Source organism: Rhamphochromis sp. 'chilingali', assembly GCF_963969265.1.
Source record: "Rhamphochromis sp. 'chilingali' genome assembly, chromosome: 13".
NCBI classification, from domain to species: domain Eukaryota; kingdom Metazoa; phylum Chordata; class Actinopteri; order Cichliformes; family Cichlidae; genus Rhamphochromis; species Rhamphochromis sp. 'chilingali'.
In genome coordinates, this window is record NC_137940.1 from 24,915,342 (window position 1) to 24,933,866 (window position 18,525).

At 43.6% G+C, this 18,525-nt stretch overlaps 2 protein-coding genes across 5 annotated transcripts in view; one reads left to right on the plus strand and one right to left on the minus strand.

The window, feature by feature from the left end:
* The window catches only part of pdlim7 (PDZ and LIM domain 7), a 36,023-nt gene extending 32,987 nt beyond the window's left edge, over nucleotides 1-3,036 (plus strand). For all 3 annotated transcript variants that reach the window (XM_080901806.1, XM_080901804.1, XM_080901805.1), the window contains 2 exons: nucleotides 1,715-1,830; nucleotides 2,165-3,036. In XM_080901806.1, coding sequence (XP_080757932.1) covers nucleotides 1,715-1,830; nucleotides 2,165-2,251 — 203 coding nt within the window. In that variant the 3' untranslated portion in view covers nucleotides 2,252-3,036. The remainder of the gene's footprint in view (nucleotides 1-1,714; nucleotides 1,831-2,164) is intronic.
* A 4,717-nt stretch (nucleotides 3,037-7,753) lies between these two features.
* Nucleotides 7,754-18,525, minus strand: part of unc5a (unc-5 netrin receptor A) — a 156,372-nt gene continuing 145,600 nt past the window's right edge. For both annotated transcript variants that reach the window (XM_080900226.1, XM_080900225.1), the window contains exons 12-15: nucleotides 15,204-15,353; nucleotides 13,213-13,377; nucleotides 12,896-13,074; nucleotides 7,754-10,791 (exon numbers count right to left, since the gene is read on the minus strand). In XM_080900226.1, the coding sequence (XP_080756352.1) occupies nucleotides 10,626-10,791; nucleotides 12,896-13,074; nucleotides 13,213-13,377; nucleotides 15,204-15,353 (660 nt within the window). In that variant the 3' untranslated portion in view covers nucleotides 7,754-10,625. The remainder of the gene's footprint in view (nucleotides 10,792-12,895; nucleotides 13,075-13,212; nucleotides 13,378-15,203; nucleotides 15,354-18,525) is intronic.

Sequence of the window (18,525 nt, forward strand, 5' to 3'; positions counted from 1 at the left end):
TCCTGAGTTTGAGTCTGATCCAAAAACCATAACATGCAGTCTGTGCTTCAACTGTGCTCCAAAAGATGGTAAATGTCCGCCTTTCTTTTACGATTTCATCACTCTTTAGGACAGTTTGGTTCCAGACTTGCGTGTCTGGTGAGAAAAGGATAGTTTACTTATAATAAAGACCTCAGTCATGACCAAATGTGTAGTTCGACTGTGTTTTCTCTCAAGGACTCTGTTCATTCATTCAAACAATACAACACTGAAGGCTTCACAAAACATAAAGGCGTCACCGTGGTGAAAAATCCTCTGCTGGAAATAAAAGCAGTCGCATTTATGTCGTTCTAAGGAATAGTTGCTACTACTACTAATAACTGCAACAATGACAGTAGTCAGTTCTGCTGAGCAGATGGAAGCACCCACAGAAACCTGTGCTTTAATAAAAAGTTTAATTCTAAACTCGAGTCCAAGCCAGATAGCATTTGCCTGAGCGTGCTGAAAATCCGAGTGTGCCGATCAATTAGTTCCAGCGCCGACTGAGAACATCTCGACTCATGTAAGACGCCCCGCGACTTCACACGTGGATCGAGCCCGATTATAAATCTGCACTGGCCTCAAGTCCACAGATGAGACAGAGCAGGCTGACACCCACGAAGCACGTTTTAAATGGATGCTACAGCTCGGCCCACGTCATAGACGTCGGGGTACAAAATCTTTAAATTCAGCCAGTGCATGAATCGGGTGTAGCGTGCATTTTGTGATAAAATTGTTTCCTCTCTACAGTGCATCCTCTCCAGTCTATCTGAAATAATTGTGATTATTTTCTTTGTAAAAATCAAACTATTTCTGACACGTTTTGTCAAACATTGTAGTATTGCTGTGGGGTTTGGCAGAAACCTACATCGAGAGTCTCCTGGCACATGCCGCAGTCAATCATAAAGTGTGATGTTTTCATCTGCTGTAATCTATTTAGCTCCAGTTTACTTCATACATACCTCTATTGGGTTTTATGAATGGTGCGTGCTCTTCTATTATGATATAAATGAGTTAGCGGGGCATCTGACGTGGATTGCTGCTTTATCAGAGGCGAAGCCAGAACCTGGGTACTCATATTCTGAATAATGCCTTCAGCTCTGATAAACATTCTGCTGCCTCAGCATCTTTCAGGGATTGTACAGCTCTCACCCACTCACTCTTGAGAAGCAGCATTATAACCTGACACCCCCCCCCCCCGAGTCCTTGTGATGAAAGAGACTGGCAAATCCAGTCAAGTATCTGGAGCAATTTCCACCTCATCCTAATCCCACCCCTACACTCTGGAAAGGCACTAATGTACAGTGGGTGGACACAATAACACAAACAGTATAGATATCAAATGGCCAATAAGAAGAGGAGCCGGCATTTGGCATCAAAGCAGCTCTATACGTCTTTATTTTACACCGTTCAGTCCCTTAAGTGGTTGCGTGTAGCGTGTAGTGAGGATTGCTCATCTCGGAGCGGCAAACAGCCTCCACTTCTTCTAAAGATGAAAGATGTGGAAAAGGATTTCAGTCTCTACGGATCCCGTAAAGGTTAAGCGATGTTTACAAACGGCGATTGCGGAGGCCGGGGCGATTCCTTGGCCTGATGCGGGCAACGATAAAAGCTCTTTTGAGTTAAAAATGTAATCTTATATTCACCTTATCTTACATTTCTTCTGCTCGCCACCCCTCCTCCCCCTCCTCTCCAGACTATGAGAAGATGTTTGGCACCAAATGCCATGGCTGTGACTTCAAGATTGATGCCGGGGATCGGTTTCTGGAGGCCTTGGGCTACAGCTGGCACGATACGTGCTTCGTCTGTGCTGTAAGTCATTTTGATGGATATAGCTCCTTGTGGGCTCTCTTTGCCCCCGTATCTCGCAGCTGTCCCAGTACAATGGTACCTGGAGAAAAAAATTTGCCTCCATGTCTGGACCTCAAGCTTTCTCTCTCTCTCAGCCTGTCACCTGCAGTCTATCACTCTCTATATCTCTCTCATTCTGTGAAGAAAACTGAAAGCAAATGCAGTCAAGTAAAGCTTGCTCTGGCCACTAGAAACTGTGTAAATTCACATCAGCAGTGTTGAAGTCTGATATCTACTCTGCCCTCGTTTCCCAATCCGTCTCTCTCACTTTGTGTGTCTCCTTTCATCTTTAAAGCTCTGCCAAATCAACCTGGAGGGGAAGACGTTCTACTCGAAGAAGGATAAGCCCCTGTGCAAAGGCCATGCTTTTGCTCCAGTGTGAGAGAGCGAGGCGCATCTTCAGAAGAAGGAGCACTGCTCTCTCCCTTCTCTTTACCCCCTGACACTTCCGTAGACGCACCACATCCCTTCTTGCCACACACCTTGTTAAACTAAGTCCTTTCTCTCTGTGCTGCAGACTTTTTGTTCTCGAGGCTTAATGCTGGCTGCACGTACCGTCACTTTACTCTGCTGTTAGGAGACTTCTGATGGCACTGCCTCTAATGCCAAATGCTGTGTTGCATAACTGGAAGGAGTCGAGGAATTATGTCACGCCATCGGTAACTTTTTGACTTCCAAGTTGTTTTTAGGTCATGAAAAAAAATGTCACCGCAGGTCACGTCGATTTGTAGTTGTTAGCGGAGTAATCTCCTGCCTCTGTTCTCCTCGTCCTTGTTAATTCAAGTCACCAACTTGAAGGAGTCATTGAGCCTCTAATAATCTCTCATATTGCAGTAATGATCAAGCAATTCTCTTGCACTAAGTGTAGTGAAGTTCTGGCCCCATACAGGACCCCAGCCCACTCATCGGCTCTCACTGCAGCACCCTTTAATGTAATGGGGGGCCAGTCAAGCAGAAAAGGAGGTGTCCATTTCTGCTTGACTGGATCTCCTCCACAGAATCACTAACTACTTATTACTTTGACTCTGGCAAGTCAGAGCGCATACTCCAGCTTGAAGAGTCATTTAGAATGATGTAGTAATTAACCCATTTTTAATCGTCATACACGCGGGTGATGGAGATTGATTTTTAACTTTCCCTTTGATTTGACTTTTTTTTTTTTTTAAATGAGACAAACTAAGTCTTTAAGTGTTCCCCATGTCACTGTGATATTCTTCCTTAGAGTACTTTCAAGTCACTGAATCTGTATTTATATTGCTTCAAAAGTGGCCTGTAAGTGTTGTTTTTATTGCAGCTGAAAGTTTCAAATAAAATTATTTAGTAATTCCATGTGCCAGGTCATTTTGTTTCTCTTGGAAACACTCCCATCTGTAACAATTTTTAAAATTGTCAATTGCCATCTTTGCTCTTTTTTCCAAAACCCTGCTGAAGCCTTTGTATGCTCCCTATAAATATAATCAACGAAGTGATACTGAAATAAGTGGCATTTTATCTTAACTGGTAGGTAGCCAGGTGCTTAAAACATCATTCTTGCTGGAATAGCTACATTTTGTTTGGGTGAGAAGCTCCTCTTAATCAGAATCAGAATCAGAATACTTTATTGATCCCTGGGGGAAATTATTTTTTGTTACAGTGCTCCATTTTAAACCAACATTAAGACAAGACAGACAATACGCTAACTAAGAATAGTACAATATATACATATATATACATACATACATAAGTCACTTATAAATAAATATTTGGAAAAGAAACATGTGTAGTTGTAGCAGCAAACAGTGTGTTAAGTGGATGCGTTGTACAGGGAGATGGCCACAGGCAGGAATGATTTCCTGTGTCGTTCAGTGGTGCTTTTCGGTAATCTCAGTCTCTCACTGAACGAGCTCCTGTGACTGACCAACATGTCATGGAGTGGGTGGGAGGTGTTATCCAACATTGTCTTTATCTTGGACAGCATCCGCCTCTCCGACACCACCTTGAGGGAGTCCAGCTCCATCCCCACAACATTGCTGGCCTTACGGATCAGTTTATTAAGTCTGTTGGCATCTGCGACCCTCAGCCTGCTCCCCCAGCATGCAACAGCATAGAGGATCGCACTGGCCACCACAGACTCATAGAAAATCCTCAGCATTTTCTGGCAGATGTTGAAGGACCTCAGTCGCCTCAAAAAATAGAGACGACTCTGGCCCTTCCTGTAAAGTGCTGTGGTGTTTTTAGCCCAGTCCAGTTTATTGTCAATGTGTACTCCAAGGTATTTATAGTCCTCCACAATGTCAACACTGACCCCCTGGATTGAAACAGGGGTCAAGTGTTTCCTGGTCTTCCTGAAGTCCACGATCAGTTCCTTGGTCTTTGCCACGTTGAGCTGCAGATGATTCTGCTCACACCACGTGACAAAGGAGTCGACCACAGCCCGGTACTCTGTCTCATCATCCCTGCTGATGCATCCAACCACCGCAGAGTCATCAGAAAACTTCTGAAGATGGCATGTCTCTGTGCAGTGGCTGAAGTCTGTGGTGTAGAGGGTGAAGAGGAAGGGGGAGAGGACAGTCCCCTGTGGTGCCCCTGTGTTGCTAATCACCTTGTCAGACACACACTGTGGGAGACGTACATATTGTGGTCTTCCTGTCAGGTAATCAACAATCCAGGACACCAGAGAAGCATCCACCTGCATCGCTGCTAACTTATCACCCAGGAGGGTCGGCCTGATGGTGTTGAAAGCACTGGAAAAGTCAAAAAACATGACCCTCACAGTGCTCGCCGGCTGGTCCAGATGGGTGTAGACACGATTGAGCAGGTAGATGATGGCGTCCTCTGTTCCGAGACGAGGCTGATAAGCGAACTGAAGGGGATCCAGATGTGGTCTTACTATGGGTCGCAGCTGGTCCAGGATGAGCCTTTCCAGGGTCTTCATGATGTGGGAGGTCAGTGCCACGGGCCTGTAATCCTGGGGGCCACTGGGACGAGGCGTCTTTGGTACAGGGACGAGGCATGATGTCTTCCACATCACCGGGACCCTCTGCAGACTCAGACTCAGCATAAACAGTTTATGAAAGACTCCACACAGCTGGGGGGCACAGGCCTTGAGGACAAGGGGACTCACTCCGTCTGGTCCAGCAGACTTGCCTGAGTGAAGTCTCCTCATTTGCATCTCAACCTGGTATTGAGTGAAGGTGATGGGTGGGGGAGGGGTGTCAGGAATCTCACAGGAGGCAACATGTGAAGAGAGAGGCTGGCACAGTGGTGTGGCTCTGGATTCCAGGCTGACTGCAGGTGAGGTTGTGGGGGTGGGAGCAGACACTGTGGTGTCGAATTAAAAGCTTAGCATCAGCAGTGGTAGCAGTGGGTCAGCAGCTAGCCTGCAGTCCAGAGTTTAAAAAACAAAAAACTGACGCCAAAGGTGAAGCTCACAAATGAATGTTTCTTGTTGTTGTTTTTAAACACTCCTTGGTATAATGAGGCATATCTGCAACTCCAAAGCGTATTATCTTCTTTTAATCTTTAACCATTGGAGAGCGCTAAGCTAGCCATTTGTACCTTAAGCTAGGCTAATTGTTACAGACTTTAGCTCAATGGTTATGTGTCATGGAGATGCAAGATGAGGGTCCTGAGATGATCAGGTTTTACAGTTCATGAAATGTTGCACACTTAATTTATTTTTTTATTTTCTAAGACCAGTGGTCTCAAACTCCAGTCCTTGAGGGCCAGTGTCCTGAAACTTTTCCTTGTGTGCCTGTTGCAACACACCTGAATACAATTAGGTCATTCACAAGACTATGAAACTGCATGCTGAGGTGCCATTTCAGCCATTTGATTCATGTTACAGCAGCTCATGAGTGAATGAACATGGTGCAAAAAATGTACTTTTAGAAGTACTTTTTTTCAAAACCCTTATTTAAATTGAGTTGAGTTAGGGGCTGCCACCTCAGCATGCAGTCAAGTTCTAGAGTCTTACTAATGACCTACTGATTTTACTCAGGTGTGTTGGAACAGGGACAAATAGAAGCTCAAGGACTGGAGTTTGAGACCCCATTTTGGACCATTACCATTTAGAGAGGAATCCTCTAACAGCGTCCTGAAATTTTACAGCAAAATCTGTCAGGGAAAAAGATTTCCCTTGCAATATATATATATATATATATTTTTTTTCCATCAGATTCAATTGGTGATTCTGTTTGTTTATATCCTGGTCACCACAGAAATTAGTGAGTTTAGATACAGCTTTAAAGTAAATCCCCAGCTATGCCCAGAGGTGTTTTAAAAATGGATGCCAAGCTGTAAAACCTGCTTCTTTGTCTGAACCATGCATTGATTATGACATGTGCCAAAAATGTATCTTTGATCAAGTGAGCAAGTTCAGTCTACGAAACATTTTAGTTTGAATATTTTAATCAGCTTTTCTGGCTCAACTTCAATGCAGGATGAGGCAGTAGACCAGTGGTTCCTCAAACTGGAAGACATAGGATTATTGCTGGTGGGGTGTAGATAACCAGGGGGAAATATACAGATTGAAAATAAACTGAATAAATAATTTTTGTAGGGCAAATAACTTATTTGCTCTGAAACTCTTGGCTTTTGAACAGAGTCATTATAGTTCTGTTTTCTACTTATTTTGTTTGGAGTTTTCTTTTTTCCTGGTTTAGTTTGAACTTTCAGTGTTATGAGCTATAAGGAGGGTATTTCTCAAATCTAGTAAAATCAGCACCATTTCACAACATAAGGATTTTCTCCAACTACTCCAGTTTCCTTCCACAGTCTAAAGCCATGCTTGTTAGCTTATTTGACCTTAGGTGTGAATAGTCATCTGTGTTAGCTATGCAATAGACTGGCGACCTGCCCTCAGCGTACCCTTTCCTCCGATGACAAGCTCCGGAGTAAGTTTAATAAAAAGGTGATGTACGAAGGTCATACTCAATGAGTCATACTATTCAGTGAGCCCTTGTGTGCTATGAGTGGGAGCACAGTCATCCTGGAAGAGCCCATCAGGACAGAAATGTTTCATCATAAGGTAAAAATGATGACTCAGTAGTGATTGACATTGACATTTCCATCTCAGGGGACAAGATGATCCAAACTATGACAGCAAAATTTCCCACACAGAACCACTGGATCCCTTCACCGTAGCAGGAAAGGCTCCAGGTTAATCAGCCAAAAAGCTTTGCATTTAATCCCATGGCAAGAAGAACAACAGACGCATTTCATAAAAGATCCAACTCTCAAACTAGAGACACCTTTTCAAGTAAAAGATCCAGGCCTTGATTTAACAATATATAATTTATTTACAACAATTTTCGGATTGAATTACTATACATACCTTTCTGAAATGTCATAGATAGATATATATATATATACATAAGGCCAAGTAAATACTTGAAAGCACTTAGAAACGAATTTCCAAAATTCTACCCACAAATCCATATCATTGTCCAAAAAAGTACAGAAAATCTCCCTTAGCAGAAGTTTTTCCATCGCCACAAAAGTTTCGACAACAATTTACATTAACGATAGGGAACACAAAAAAAGGTTAAAAACAAAGGAACATAAAGGAGGATTATACAATTGCATAAGCGCTGTGGCATGTAATAAATACAGCATTTTTGACTTGCAGAAAGGCAAGGAACATTGAATCAAGGAACTAAAGAGAAAAAACCATTCACAAGTACAGAAGGCTATTGTTCTTACTTCAAAAAGAAAACAGTTTAGTAAGAGTGACGGGGAGGTATGCACACACCCAATCTCTCTCACACACACACTCAAATACATCCTTGACACTGAATAGTAATGAGTGACACAAAAAGTACAGTGCTGAGATGTTACATTTCTCCCCATAACACAGGGGTGAACTGACAGTATAAACCCTTGAACAAAGCTTGTATGTTACTTACACAGAATTATCAGGCCTGGGTTTTCTCTCAAACTGTATTCATCGCACACACACGCACACACACTGAGTCATAGCAGAATTGTTAGATTTGTCGGATGAGCTAGATGTGAAGATAAGATGCTCAACATCCTGGCGGCTGGTGAATTACATTACTGAAATGTGCTTAGGCAACATATCCAAGACGATGACGGAGGGGGATGAAGAAACACACACATGCGCTCTGACTGTACAGCTGCCGTGGCTCATCTAAACGTGCCTAACCGACGCCCTCACTCTCCAATTAGCCACGCAGCCCGCGCGGTGACTCGTTAAGCACAAGTGACAGTTTCCACCTTGGATTTTTAAATGCTTAGTTACAGAAATCATCAGGTGCGCAGAGTTAAGGACGAACAAAACGTCGACAGAAAGCTTTCCTGTGAAACAGTCTCGAAACCCTTAACACTGCAAATAGTCTGCTAGATCGCCAAACAACAGTATATAGGCAAACACGTCACGGTTTTAGACTTGACAAATGCTGCGCCAGTTAAGTGTCTTTTTTGGCTTCATATTAAAATATAATTTACATTTGTTTACAAAGTGATAAGGTGACACAGAGTACTGCGTAAACAAACTGCATTGAGATGCCTTAAAATGAGGGAAAAAGGAAAGACAATGAAAGAGACAACTACTCTAGAAAACAGTGGATTCGTGGACACAGCGTGAGGATGCGGTGGCCCTCGAAATGATATTCAGAAAACTTTGGTTAACAATTCTGCTGATATACAGTATGCAAAGTGACAGCACACGGCTGGTATAGAAAAGTATTTACAAATTATGCACGGCGATCTGATTCAACGTGAAAAGATTTTGAGTTTCGGATCATTTTCACGGCATCTTTATATAAACTGGTAACGGGACTCTGAGGGGAGATGTGGTTTAACGAGATGGGTTAAACGAGCAAGGCGATGGGCGACGGTATAAAAAGAAAGTCAAACTTTCTGCCTGCTACAAGGAAACTAATGTACATTCCAAAAAATCTGACAATCATTTCATCTTAAAGGTTAAAAACCATTCGAGCCCGCAGGATTGGGCCTCGCTGTTTGAATGAAAAGGGGCGGGGTTTTCATTATAGCTTTGAACAGACAACTTCACATGCAACCCTGAGGCAGACATAGAGAGAACCTATGGCTAGTTTGGGACTGCTCACACCTCACCGAAGGAAAATTGCTAAACGAGAAATTTTTGTGTTTGTTTGACAGATTCGTTACGAGAAAAAGAAAAATACTGTTAGTGAAATACGACAGAATGCAAATGCGCCGCTGCAGTTTATGGATTTTTGCATGAATCTATTGGATAATTGTTGCTGTCTGGATACAGATAGCCAAAAAAAAATTCCTTTCAAAGCATCTATTTGTGAGCAGAGGGGGTGACATTATGAAAAAGCTGCTCTTTATTTTATCTGAGAGATGGGCTTCTCTCTGATGTGGAAATACTGTTTGCCACACAGCAAATGCAGAATTCCCACCAACATTGCTTTATGAATAATACAAACAAAGCTGCACAATTACCCTTTCAACATGAGTAATCTTGTGATGATTTTGAAGAATTTGTTGTCAGATTTTTCTGAGGGAAAGTGCTCTACATAATTCATATGGAATAATAACCCTTCGGGCCATGTTTTTAGACTACAAAAATCAATGTAATCAAGAGGAAAATGTCATTTTAGAAATGAGCTTTGACGACATTCAGCGTTTGCACACGTGCAGTCGGCGTGCCTCTCGGCCCTATGGCCTCTTCATTAAGCTGTGGAATTTAAAACAGAGAAACGCCACGATGAACGATTGGGGTAATATAAAATGTGGAAACCTTATGGATCAAAATCAGAAGGCTTTAAATAGAAATTTCCTTTAAAATATGACTTTAAGTCAAGATATTAATCACTTCAAAAAAAAAAAAAAAAAAAAGGGATCCAGAGAACTCAAACCTCACATATATCGATTTAAAAGGAGGAAAAGCTCCAAAGCGTCTCACTGCGTCTCAAGATGTTAGATTCACAATAGTGATACCGGCTGGACTACAACACACACAAACGCACACACAAACTACATGAGATGGGTTTTTGGGGGGCTCAGACACACAATCTGTTTTTAAACCAGCAAGTCCAGAATCTGCTACAAGCCGTCTGTGTGTTAAACAGATTATGTGACTCACACACGCACACAGTCTCACTAGGTTGCTTTAAAATAAAATAAAAAAGGTAAAGAAAAAAAAAAAGTGGGCTAATCTTCTGAGTTGATGTCATGTGACGAACCTGCCAATTGCATATGTTGCTGGTTCTCTTTAACCTGAAATGACCTGCACCCTTTTTTGCCACCTTCCTTTTAACTGACTGTTTAAAAACACACGGTTTTTGAATCCAAGTTCAAAAATTAACGACTGAATTTGCAATATTGGCCATTACTAATAGCGTTACATTTGCATATTGCTCCTTGTTAAGCCGTACGCGGCCTGTTTAGAAGAGTTAATTTGATGTTACCTTTGCAGCAGAACTAGGGTATGGACTAATTTAACTTGGGTCTTTGATGGGAAATAAAAGGTACTTTCTCTACTGAGTCTGTGAATACGTTTTCCTAAACACACACACACCCAAACTCTACCCCCTTGTTCCTCATTTGGTCTGTCATTTAAAGATTTTTACTGTGTTTCATGGGAAATAGGGACTCAATCCTACATAAACACTTTCTTATCTTCTAAAGTGAAGAAAAGGAACGCTGGGACAGCTCTGTTCTTCGATTCCCGCTGCAGTTATTGTTTTTTTATGTGTGTAAGAATGCGTATTAGTGTATCACGTTGTGTACTTTTCCTCGGCACCAGTCTGTCCCTCTTTTCTAGGTTAGCACTCGCCATCGGAGACCAGGAATATCATGGCTTCCTGTTTGCCGATGTCGGCCATGACCGTGGCCAGCTGGTTGATGTTGCCGCTGTGGAAATGTTGCGCCTCCCATAGGTCCAGGATCACAGAGGTTGGGCTTGCTTTGGATGCAAAGAAACTCATGTGTCTGCGGGGTGAGAGAGAGCAGAGAACACAGAAAATTAATTAAATCAAGCAACGCGCACACATCAGAAAGCAGAGCCTCTCATTTTCTCTCCACCTAAAGAGTGTCAGGAAAACCTTTCACCGGGTATTTTATTGTGCTGCCTCTTCTTCTAACTCTGTCAATGTCAGGTTTTATTGTGGGTTATATTGCTACATCCTGATATCTAGTGTCGGCGCACTAAGTAAAAAAATGATAAAAGCTACAAGAACACAGTCGGAGCTCTCGAAACTGCCGTTACGTACAGACTCTCTAACAATTCTCATTTGAAGCTTAACTCCACAACCCTCATTCCCTCTTTATTTGATGTTGAAATTGGCCCCAAAATCCCATATAGTAAATCCTATATAGACTTTCACAGTTAAGTCGGAAGTGACCTTTTCTATTTTGGGAGCAGAACCTTTATGATCAAACCCAATCAATGACAACAAAGCAGTGGCCCGAGTCAGCTGGATATTTGATGTTGAGTGGGACCTTATCCCCGCGGTAGCCGAAGATGCTTGTTTGATTAAATGGCATTTCTCTGTTTTTCCAAATGTCCGGGGCTTTAACTCTTATGTAGAACCCACATGACATTAAAAAGGAGAACGATGTAAAGCACAAAGAATCACCGTGCCGTGTGGGTGTTTCGGTGAGGGGGGAAAGGGGAGACAGGAAAATGCCACCGAGCCTTTTTCACCTTGAGAAAGGTCAGACGGAGTCAGACTTCCTCGTGTGTTTCTGTTTGTCTGGTGAAGCATTATGTGGAGGTTATAAACACGTGAGTGCAGCGGTAGGACACAAGCACCGGGAACACATCGTCACCGTGCTATTTTAAGTCAATTGGATTTTATAGAACGTGAACGGCTCTGGCTCTGCATCAGGACAACGCAACAAAGAGGAGCGTTGGTCAAAAAAAAAAAAATCTTTTGGGAATGAACCTCTGTGTCATTATTAAAGTTTAAAAAAAAGAAACAAATGTGTCAACCCTGCTTATTCACCTCGCCGCGTGAAACAAGAGCTTATCTTGTATGGCTCAGACGCAGCCGCTCGTACCGTCCTGGGAAAGAAAGATCAAATAAAAGGTTCTTGGCATTTTAAGTTTTATTGATTGGTCCCGTTCCGCTCGGTCTGAACACTTTACACGCGCAGAAACAAACACAGAAATGCAGCATGACAGAATGCCAAGGAGCTGCAGCCTTTTGAGGAAAACACGTTGTTAAGGACAGATCAAACAACGGAGCAGTTGTTCCTTCCTGAGGTCTAAATGAGAATTGATTATGTTGAGCAAAACATTGCTAATTAAACCTGTAGTGCATCAATTCAATTTGTGATTAATTGGGGTAAATAAAAGTTGATTGGACAAATTAAGTGTACCTATTTGATTTCATTACCAGGTAGAAATTAAATTGGAGGATAAGAGATCAATGCCCGACTACGCTCTTGTTACAGGTGCTTTGGTGATAGAGTACAGTAGCTGTGAGAACGAAGTGGTCGGCACAGATCCAAACCTATTCCAACTTTATCCCCCCCCCCCTCCCCTCCCTGCCGCTGATGGGCAGCTAGCTCGCTGCATTTCCAATTACAGCTGTTAAGCAGAATGTAGCAGGTAGAAGTTTAGCTGCAGACTTTAAGCTTCTTACCTGTTTCTGAGGGAGAAATGAAGAAGGGGGTCATGTTTTCTTGCAGAAATGATAGCTGTATCCATCAAGTCTGCATTAATCCTATAATACTAGCTGTGTCAAAAGAGGATTAGCTTGCTAAAGCATTACTCTGTTTACCTGAACTTTAGGAAAAACACTCCGCTGAGGTGAATCACTCCACACCGATTGTGCTTGATTACTGAAATTTCACAGTTTTTCTGCCAACATCTGTATTAGTACACCTCTTTACTATCATTATTTTGAGTGAGCTGTATTCACATATTGTGCATAACTCTGCTGTGAAACCTCACTTCCAAGAGGTTTGGATAAATAAGGCTCATCAGAATTTCTTCAGAGCTTTCAAAGCTAAGCCGCCGGCTCCGACATGCCTTGACAACGATCAGATCAGCAATCAGATAAGGCGTTATTGTAAAGCTGATCTTTACCTCTCGAGTTTAAGTCTTTGTGCTAGCATTCTCCAGTCGGCTCCGTTGGGACAGGGGGCGTCCAGGCTGCTGCAGATCTTCTGCCTGATGAGGTACGGGATCTGAAAGGCGCTGGGTCCCGCCAGAGCTGTGGCGTTACTGTCCATTAACAGAAACTCAGAGTCCAACGCTCGAGTGTCCTGGAAAGGGGGGACAAAAAGCCACACAGGTTTTCTGAGCTCAGCAGAAAAATCATCTCCTTTACAAATACCCAAAATGATAAATAGTAGCTGCGGCATAATCAACCGCAGCTTTTAAGTGAGCAGAACGAACGTTACCTTGGCAATGTTAAAGTCCAGGCTAAAGCTCTGTCCCTCCCCCTCCACCTGCCACACACACAGCTGGCAGGTGAGCTCGCAGGTGCTGAGGCTGAGCCGCTCCAGAGTGAACGTGCAGTGCAGGTACCGCTGGGAACCGTTCCAGATGTGGTAGAACGGGATCTCCTGCAGTAGAAGAAGAAGGAAAAAAAGAAGCACATGCAGCAGCACAGTCAGAACTGCATGTCTGAAACGCGCCACAACACGACCGCCTGCCTAGAATACACTGAGATTATCATTAATTACACTGACATAAGCTGTCATCATTATGGCTAAGTATATCTGAGGCAGCGGAATGACAACGTTCAATTAAGTTAAAGGGAATAAATGCGCTGTTACTGACAAATAGAATCTTTAATAGGAGTTAAGAGCTGCCAGCCCGACTCTGCTGATAACAGAAGAAATCAAACTTTGGATTTTAATAGATTACACGCGCAATCTGTCACGCTGGCAATGGAAGCATTTTTTTTTTTCCTTTTCATCTATTTTCATTAACTTGCTTTAGCTTTGTACTAACTTTCAGGCAGATATATAAATGGTGGCGTTAGTGTAAATGCTGAAATATCACACCACTACTTTAAAGCTAAAGCACATCACGCGGCGAATGCATAAGCATACTCAATAGCTGCTGTATCGGCTTCAGCTTCTGTCTAGCAAACGGATACCAGGGAGTCTTTGCAATTTCTACCCCCTCTCTCGTCTGCTGCATATTCATGACTTGTTTGCATAACCCAGGAGAAGCACTGTTGTAATGCTGGAGAAAGAGGGGGGGAAAAAAGTGCACACTAACTCCTCGCTTTACCAGAGTTCAACGGCTACCAGGGTTCTCAGTCGAAAAGAAGTGTGGCCTGCAGCACATCCTACTAACCAAATGGGGGCACTGTTACCCAGGCAGACTGGCAACAGAGCAGCCGAGTGAAACACACAGAAGTCTTCATGGGCCCCAGGGAGACTAAAGGCCTTTTTGACTGCACTGCTGAGAGGGGAATAACACTTCCAAATGAACAGGCACAGTCCAGAGGAATAAGCCTCTGTTCTGGGTGCATTGTTGCCGCCTTGCTTGCTTGGCACAGTCTGCATGCTCTCATTGGGGACCCGGTACTCAATGCTCACATAGTTACAGCCAGAACATTTTCTAGTCCTGGAACATCCCTTGTGTGTGCATACGTCGGGCTGCAGTGTAACTGGCCACGCGCAGGTGCGGGGAGTGCAGTAAGGTGGAGCCGATCCAAAATTCAGGTTGCAAAGTTCGAGATATTTACATACCGCTCTATATTTCATACGAGCCCCCTTTGAGAGAGCGACAGCTAGTATAATCAATCAGCTTGCAGCCCTGAGTTAGTGCACGCAATTCAGCTCCTCTATGCACATGTATACACTACGTGCACACTCGCGGTCTAGGCACAGGGGTGCACACACCCCCCCCAAAAAAAAGTAAAAAGGTTCCCTCTACTCTGACAAATGACTAAGTTCCAAAGTGTGCCAAGAACAGAAAAGGTTATTGGACAGCAGAGTCCTGCAGTAACAGACTTAGAAACACTCCTTTGTGTGAATCTTTAAAGTGATCAACTGAAGCCAAACCAAAACATGCTTAATTAACAAGTCTGGCCCAACTCTAATGAAAAACAACTTTCCAGAGACATTAGGAGACCACGAAGCCTCATTAACAATAAAAAAAGTTTCTCCCAAATAGCTTCTGAATAGTCAGTAACTTTTTAACTTTTGTTAACATGCGTTCAATTCATTTTTTACTTTTCTGGATGGCTAATTTAAACTAACAAACGGCATAGATTTTAAATTGAGCTCATAAACAAACACATTTGACGGCCTTATTACTGCCGGTAAACAAATTTAACAGATTCGGCCAGGCACTTGTATTAAATCTCCTTACTCCCGCACTGATCCAGAGCGACTCCCTGCCCCTGCAGCCCCTCAAGGGCAGCCCAACGCACCTGGTAGCCGGCTAGCAGCTTGCTCCTCCAGTGCGCCTGGGGCATGTCATGGATGGACAGGCGCAGGTTGTGGTAACTGTCTTTGAAAAGCAGGACGTGAGGCTCGTCAATCAGCCGACCCCCGAGCTGCCGCTCCATCTGCATCACCTCCTGATCAAAGAGAAAGAGGCGAGAAAAGGTGTCAGGGCTCGGGGATGAGAGGGGGAGGTACATTTACCAACACACTCGCAGAGGTAAGTGAAAACGTGTAAAAACAATCCATAACTGTTTGCTGTTTACACTTTGTCTGGTGCATCACTCACGCACACAAAACGGTACCGCTTTGGAATAAAAATGTATCAGCGCACACACACACACACACACACACACACACACACACACACACGGGTGCACGTCCAAAGAAATACACAAAGACATGGTGGAGACACTGAATAGATTTAACTCAAACAGAGAGATACACACAAAGGCCTGTTTGCGCGCACACACACACACACACACACACACACACACACACACACACACACACACACACACACACACACACACACACACACACACAGCATGAGCATGAGGCAGGGGTACAGTACATCTGAGGAAAAGAAGATAGTGTCTCTGCGTGCGGCCACAAAGGACTGGACCGACTCGTCTCCACGGTGCTTTAATGTCATCGCAAGGTTGATCCTCTGCCTCGGTTTGTATATGCCAGTGTTTTCTGCATCTGCATTAGCATGCAGGAACTGTAGCCATTCCCAGCCTACTGGCTACCTGGGCTGTGATGAAGTAAGTGAACGAGCCATTAGTCAACTGCTCATTGTTCTCGCATGGCGAATCTCCTTAATTTCATTTTTGTTTTTGTGCCAGTAGAGATTTGTAAATGCATGCTTAATATTTTAATCTCTGTGGGACTTGCTCAGTGGACCATTTGTTGCCATCCAAATGACCATCTGGAATGGGATGATAATATCCGGCACATTTGCCTCTGATTTATCAATTCGCTTTGAGCTGGATGCTTTGTGCTGAACATGTCCTCAGAAATCCAGCGCTTTGGTTGCCATTCACATGTGCTGCCTCATACTCCAATCACAGGAGCATACTACAACAGAGAAAACAGGCCTCTGAAATTAGTGGTGTGAAAAGACCTCCAAAATAAGACATGTTCTTTTAATCTGTCTGAGGAGGGGAAACAAGATGGCAGCAGAAGGAAAACAGTCAGCCCGGGCGCTCCTCGGAGTCGTACCTCAAAGACAACAGCTCCGAGAGGGCGAAGTGCGTATAGATGGCTGCCATATGTTGAACGCTGCATGCCAGCATGGTTGCCCATGATATGAGTTCAGCAAAGACATCCAATTAAGGTGGAGAATGGTGGTAATTTCTATCTGCACAACACTGATTCAATTTTCTGCCTTCTTTCCCAGGAACAGGCTGAACTGATTCCAATTATAATGGAAAGAAAGCTGTTAATTATCCATTTGGAATCTCTACCTGTGTTATTTCATGTGCGCTCCCCTTTGACGAATGAGCAATTTTTGGTTCAGGCCGACAATTGAATTTCACTGTTTGTTCGCCGCATTGTTAATTTCCATGTTTGCTTTGTGCTTATCTTCTTGTTAACATGATTATTATGCCCCTTGTGATTATCTAGATTGATTCCCGAATTTGCATCGGTTTACCTTTTTTTTTTATTTTAAACCATAAAAAAAAAAAAAAAAAAATCTAAAATGATCTGAATGTATGCATCTAGCTGGAATATACTCCTCCATGCTCTGCCAGACAAGAGTCTTGTGATGTTACCCAGTCCACTTACTCAGAGAGGGAAGGTCAGACAATGGCGCTGAATCAAAGCGTCGAGGTCTAATGAGTTAATAACAGAGGGCAGCGCGTTCTCCACAGAAAAGCCCTCTGCTATTATGTCTCTTACAGATACAAAAGCCACATTATGTGGGCTTCCAGAGAGGTTCATTTAAACAGTTCTTAAGCACAATTATTTGTTGGGCGGCGATTAGCATTGCAAATTGGGTGTTGGACTTTGATCAGGTTTTGACCTATAGAACAGATCTATAGCCCCGCTAGCAGCAGAACGAGTGCAGAATGCCAATTATCCTATTATCAAATGTGGCGACTAGAATGAATACTAACTCGAGCCGCCTAGCAGCACGTCAGGTTCAAGGCCGGCACACTTTATTACAATCAAAACAGGGTCTGGGACATGATTCTCTTGCTACCTGACAGGGACACTGAGGGGGGGGGGGGGTTGAACAACACGGGATGATGCATTTGCTCCTTTAAAGTGTGCTCATGTCCTCGCTTTCAAAATGACACCGTCTTGCCCGCATGTTGTTTGTGTGCGTCCGAGTGGCTGTGACTGTGTGTGTTGCAGAGTGGCTTTTTTCTGCAGGATTTCAGCATATGTTCTGGACTGAGAGAATAATGGCCCTCTTTACGCCCCATTATCCTGTTAACAAATGACAGTGTGAGCGAGCTAATAGATGAGAAGCTAAATTTGACCGTATTATTTACTCTTTCTGGGAGGAAAACAATGCAAGGTTTGGAATTAGTTTATCAAATCACATATTAATCATGATTGCACCAGCTCAGTTTTGTTTCCCCCAATTCAGGGGAATATAATAAGAGCTGTTTTCTCCTAAGGCGCCCTGAACCTGTACAGCTATGGGAACATTAAGATGCATGAGATGGGCAAGAAGTTCAAGTACCGCAGGAGAAAAACCCCTTTTGTTCTGACGGAATTCGAGATAGCCTGGGGTGTGTGTGAAGACTGTGAATTTAGAGTCAGGCAAAGCCAAGACCACCCCCTGACATTCAATGAGGCTGGCTAAAGAGAGTGAGATAGAGCAGGGAGGAGTGAAAAGAGCAGGAGCAGGAGAGGAGAGAGACAGAGGCAGCTTAACATTTGTGTCTCCAGGTCACTAGAGTGGCCAGCTTTAGCAAGAGATATAACAGGATTACTGCAATCATGGCCACAGTTTTCTATGACTTCAACCCCCTTTATACGCTCACTCATGTCCCCTCACCCCACTCTCCACCCATCCCTTCGGCATGGACCAGAGCTGGGACTGTAATGGACTGGGGGCCGGGCTCCACCAGGAAACAAGAGACACTCATACAGCTAATCTCTCCGGGCTGGTGATGACAGAAAGAGGTTAGTGGCTGCACCGAACGCTCTCCTGCGACAGAAAAGAACAGCCAGCCTTGGATGCCGGGTGGAAACACAAACGAAACAAATCAAAGTATTAGCAGAGGCGTATATATTAAGAACCGGACTGGCACGAAGCTGCAGACTTTCCCCTCACAGCAAGGCCAAGCT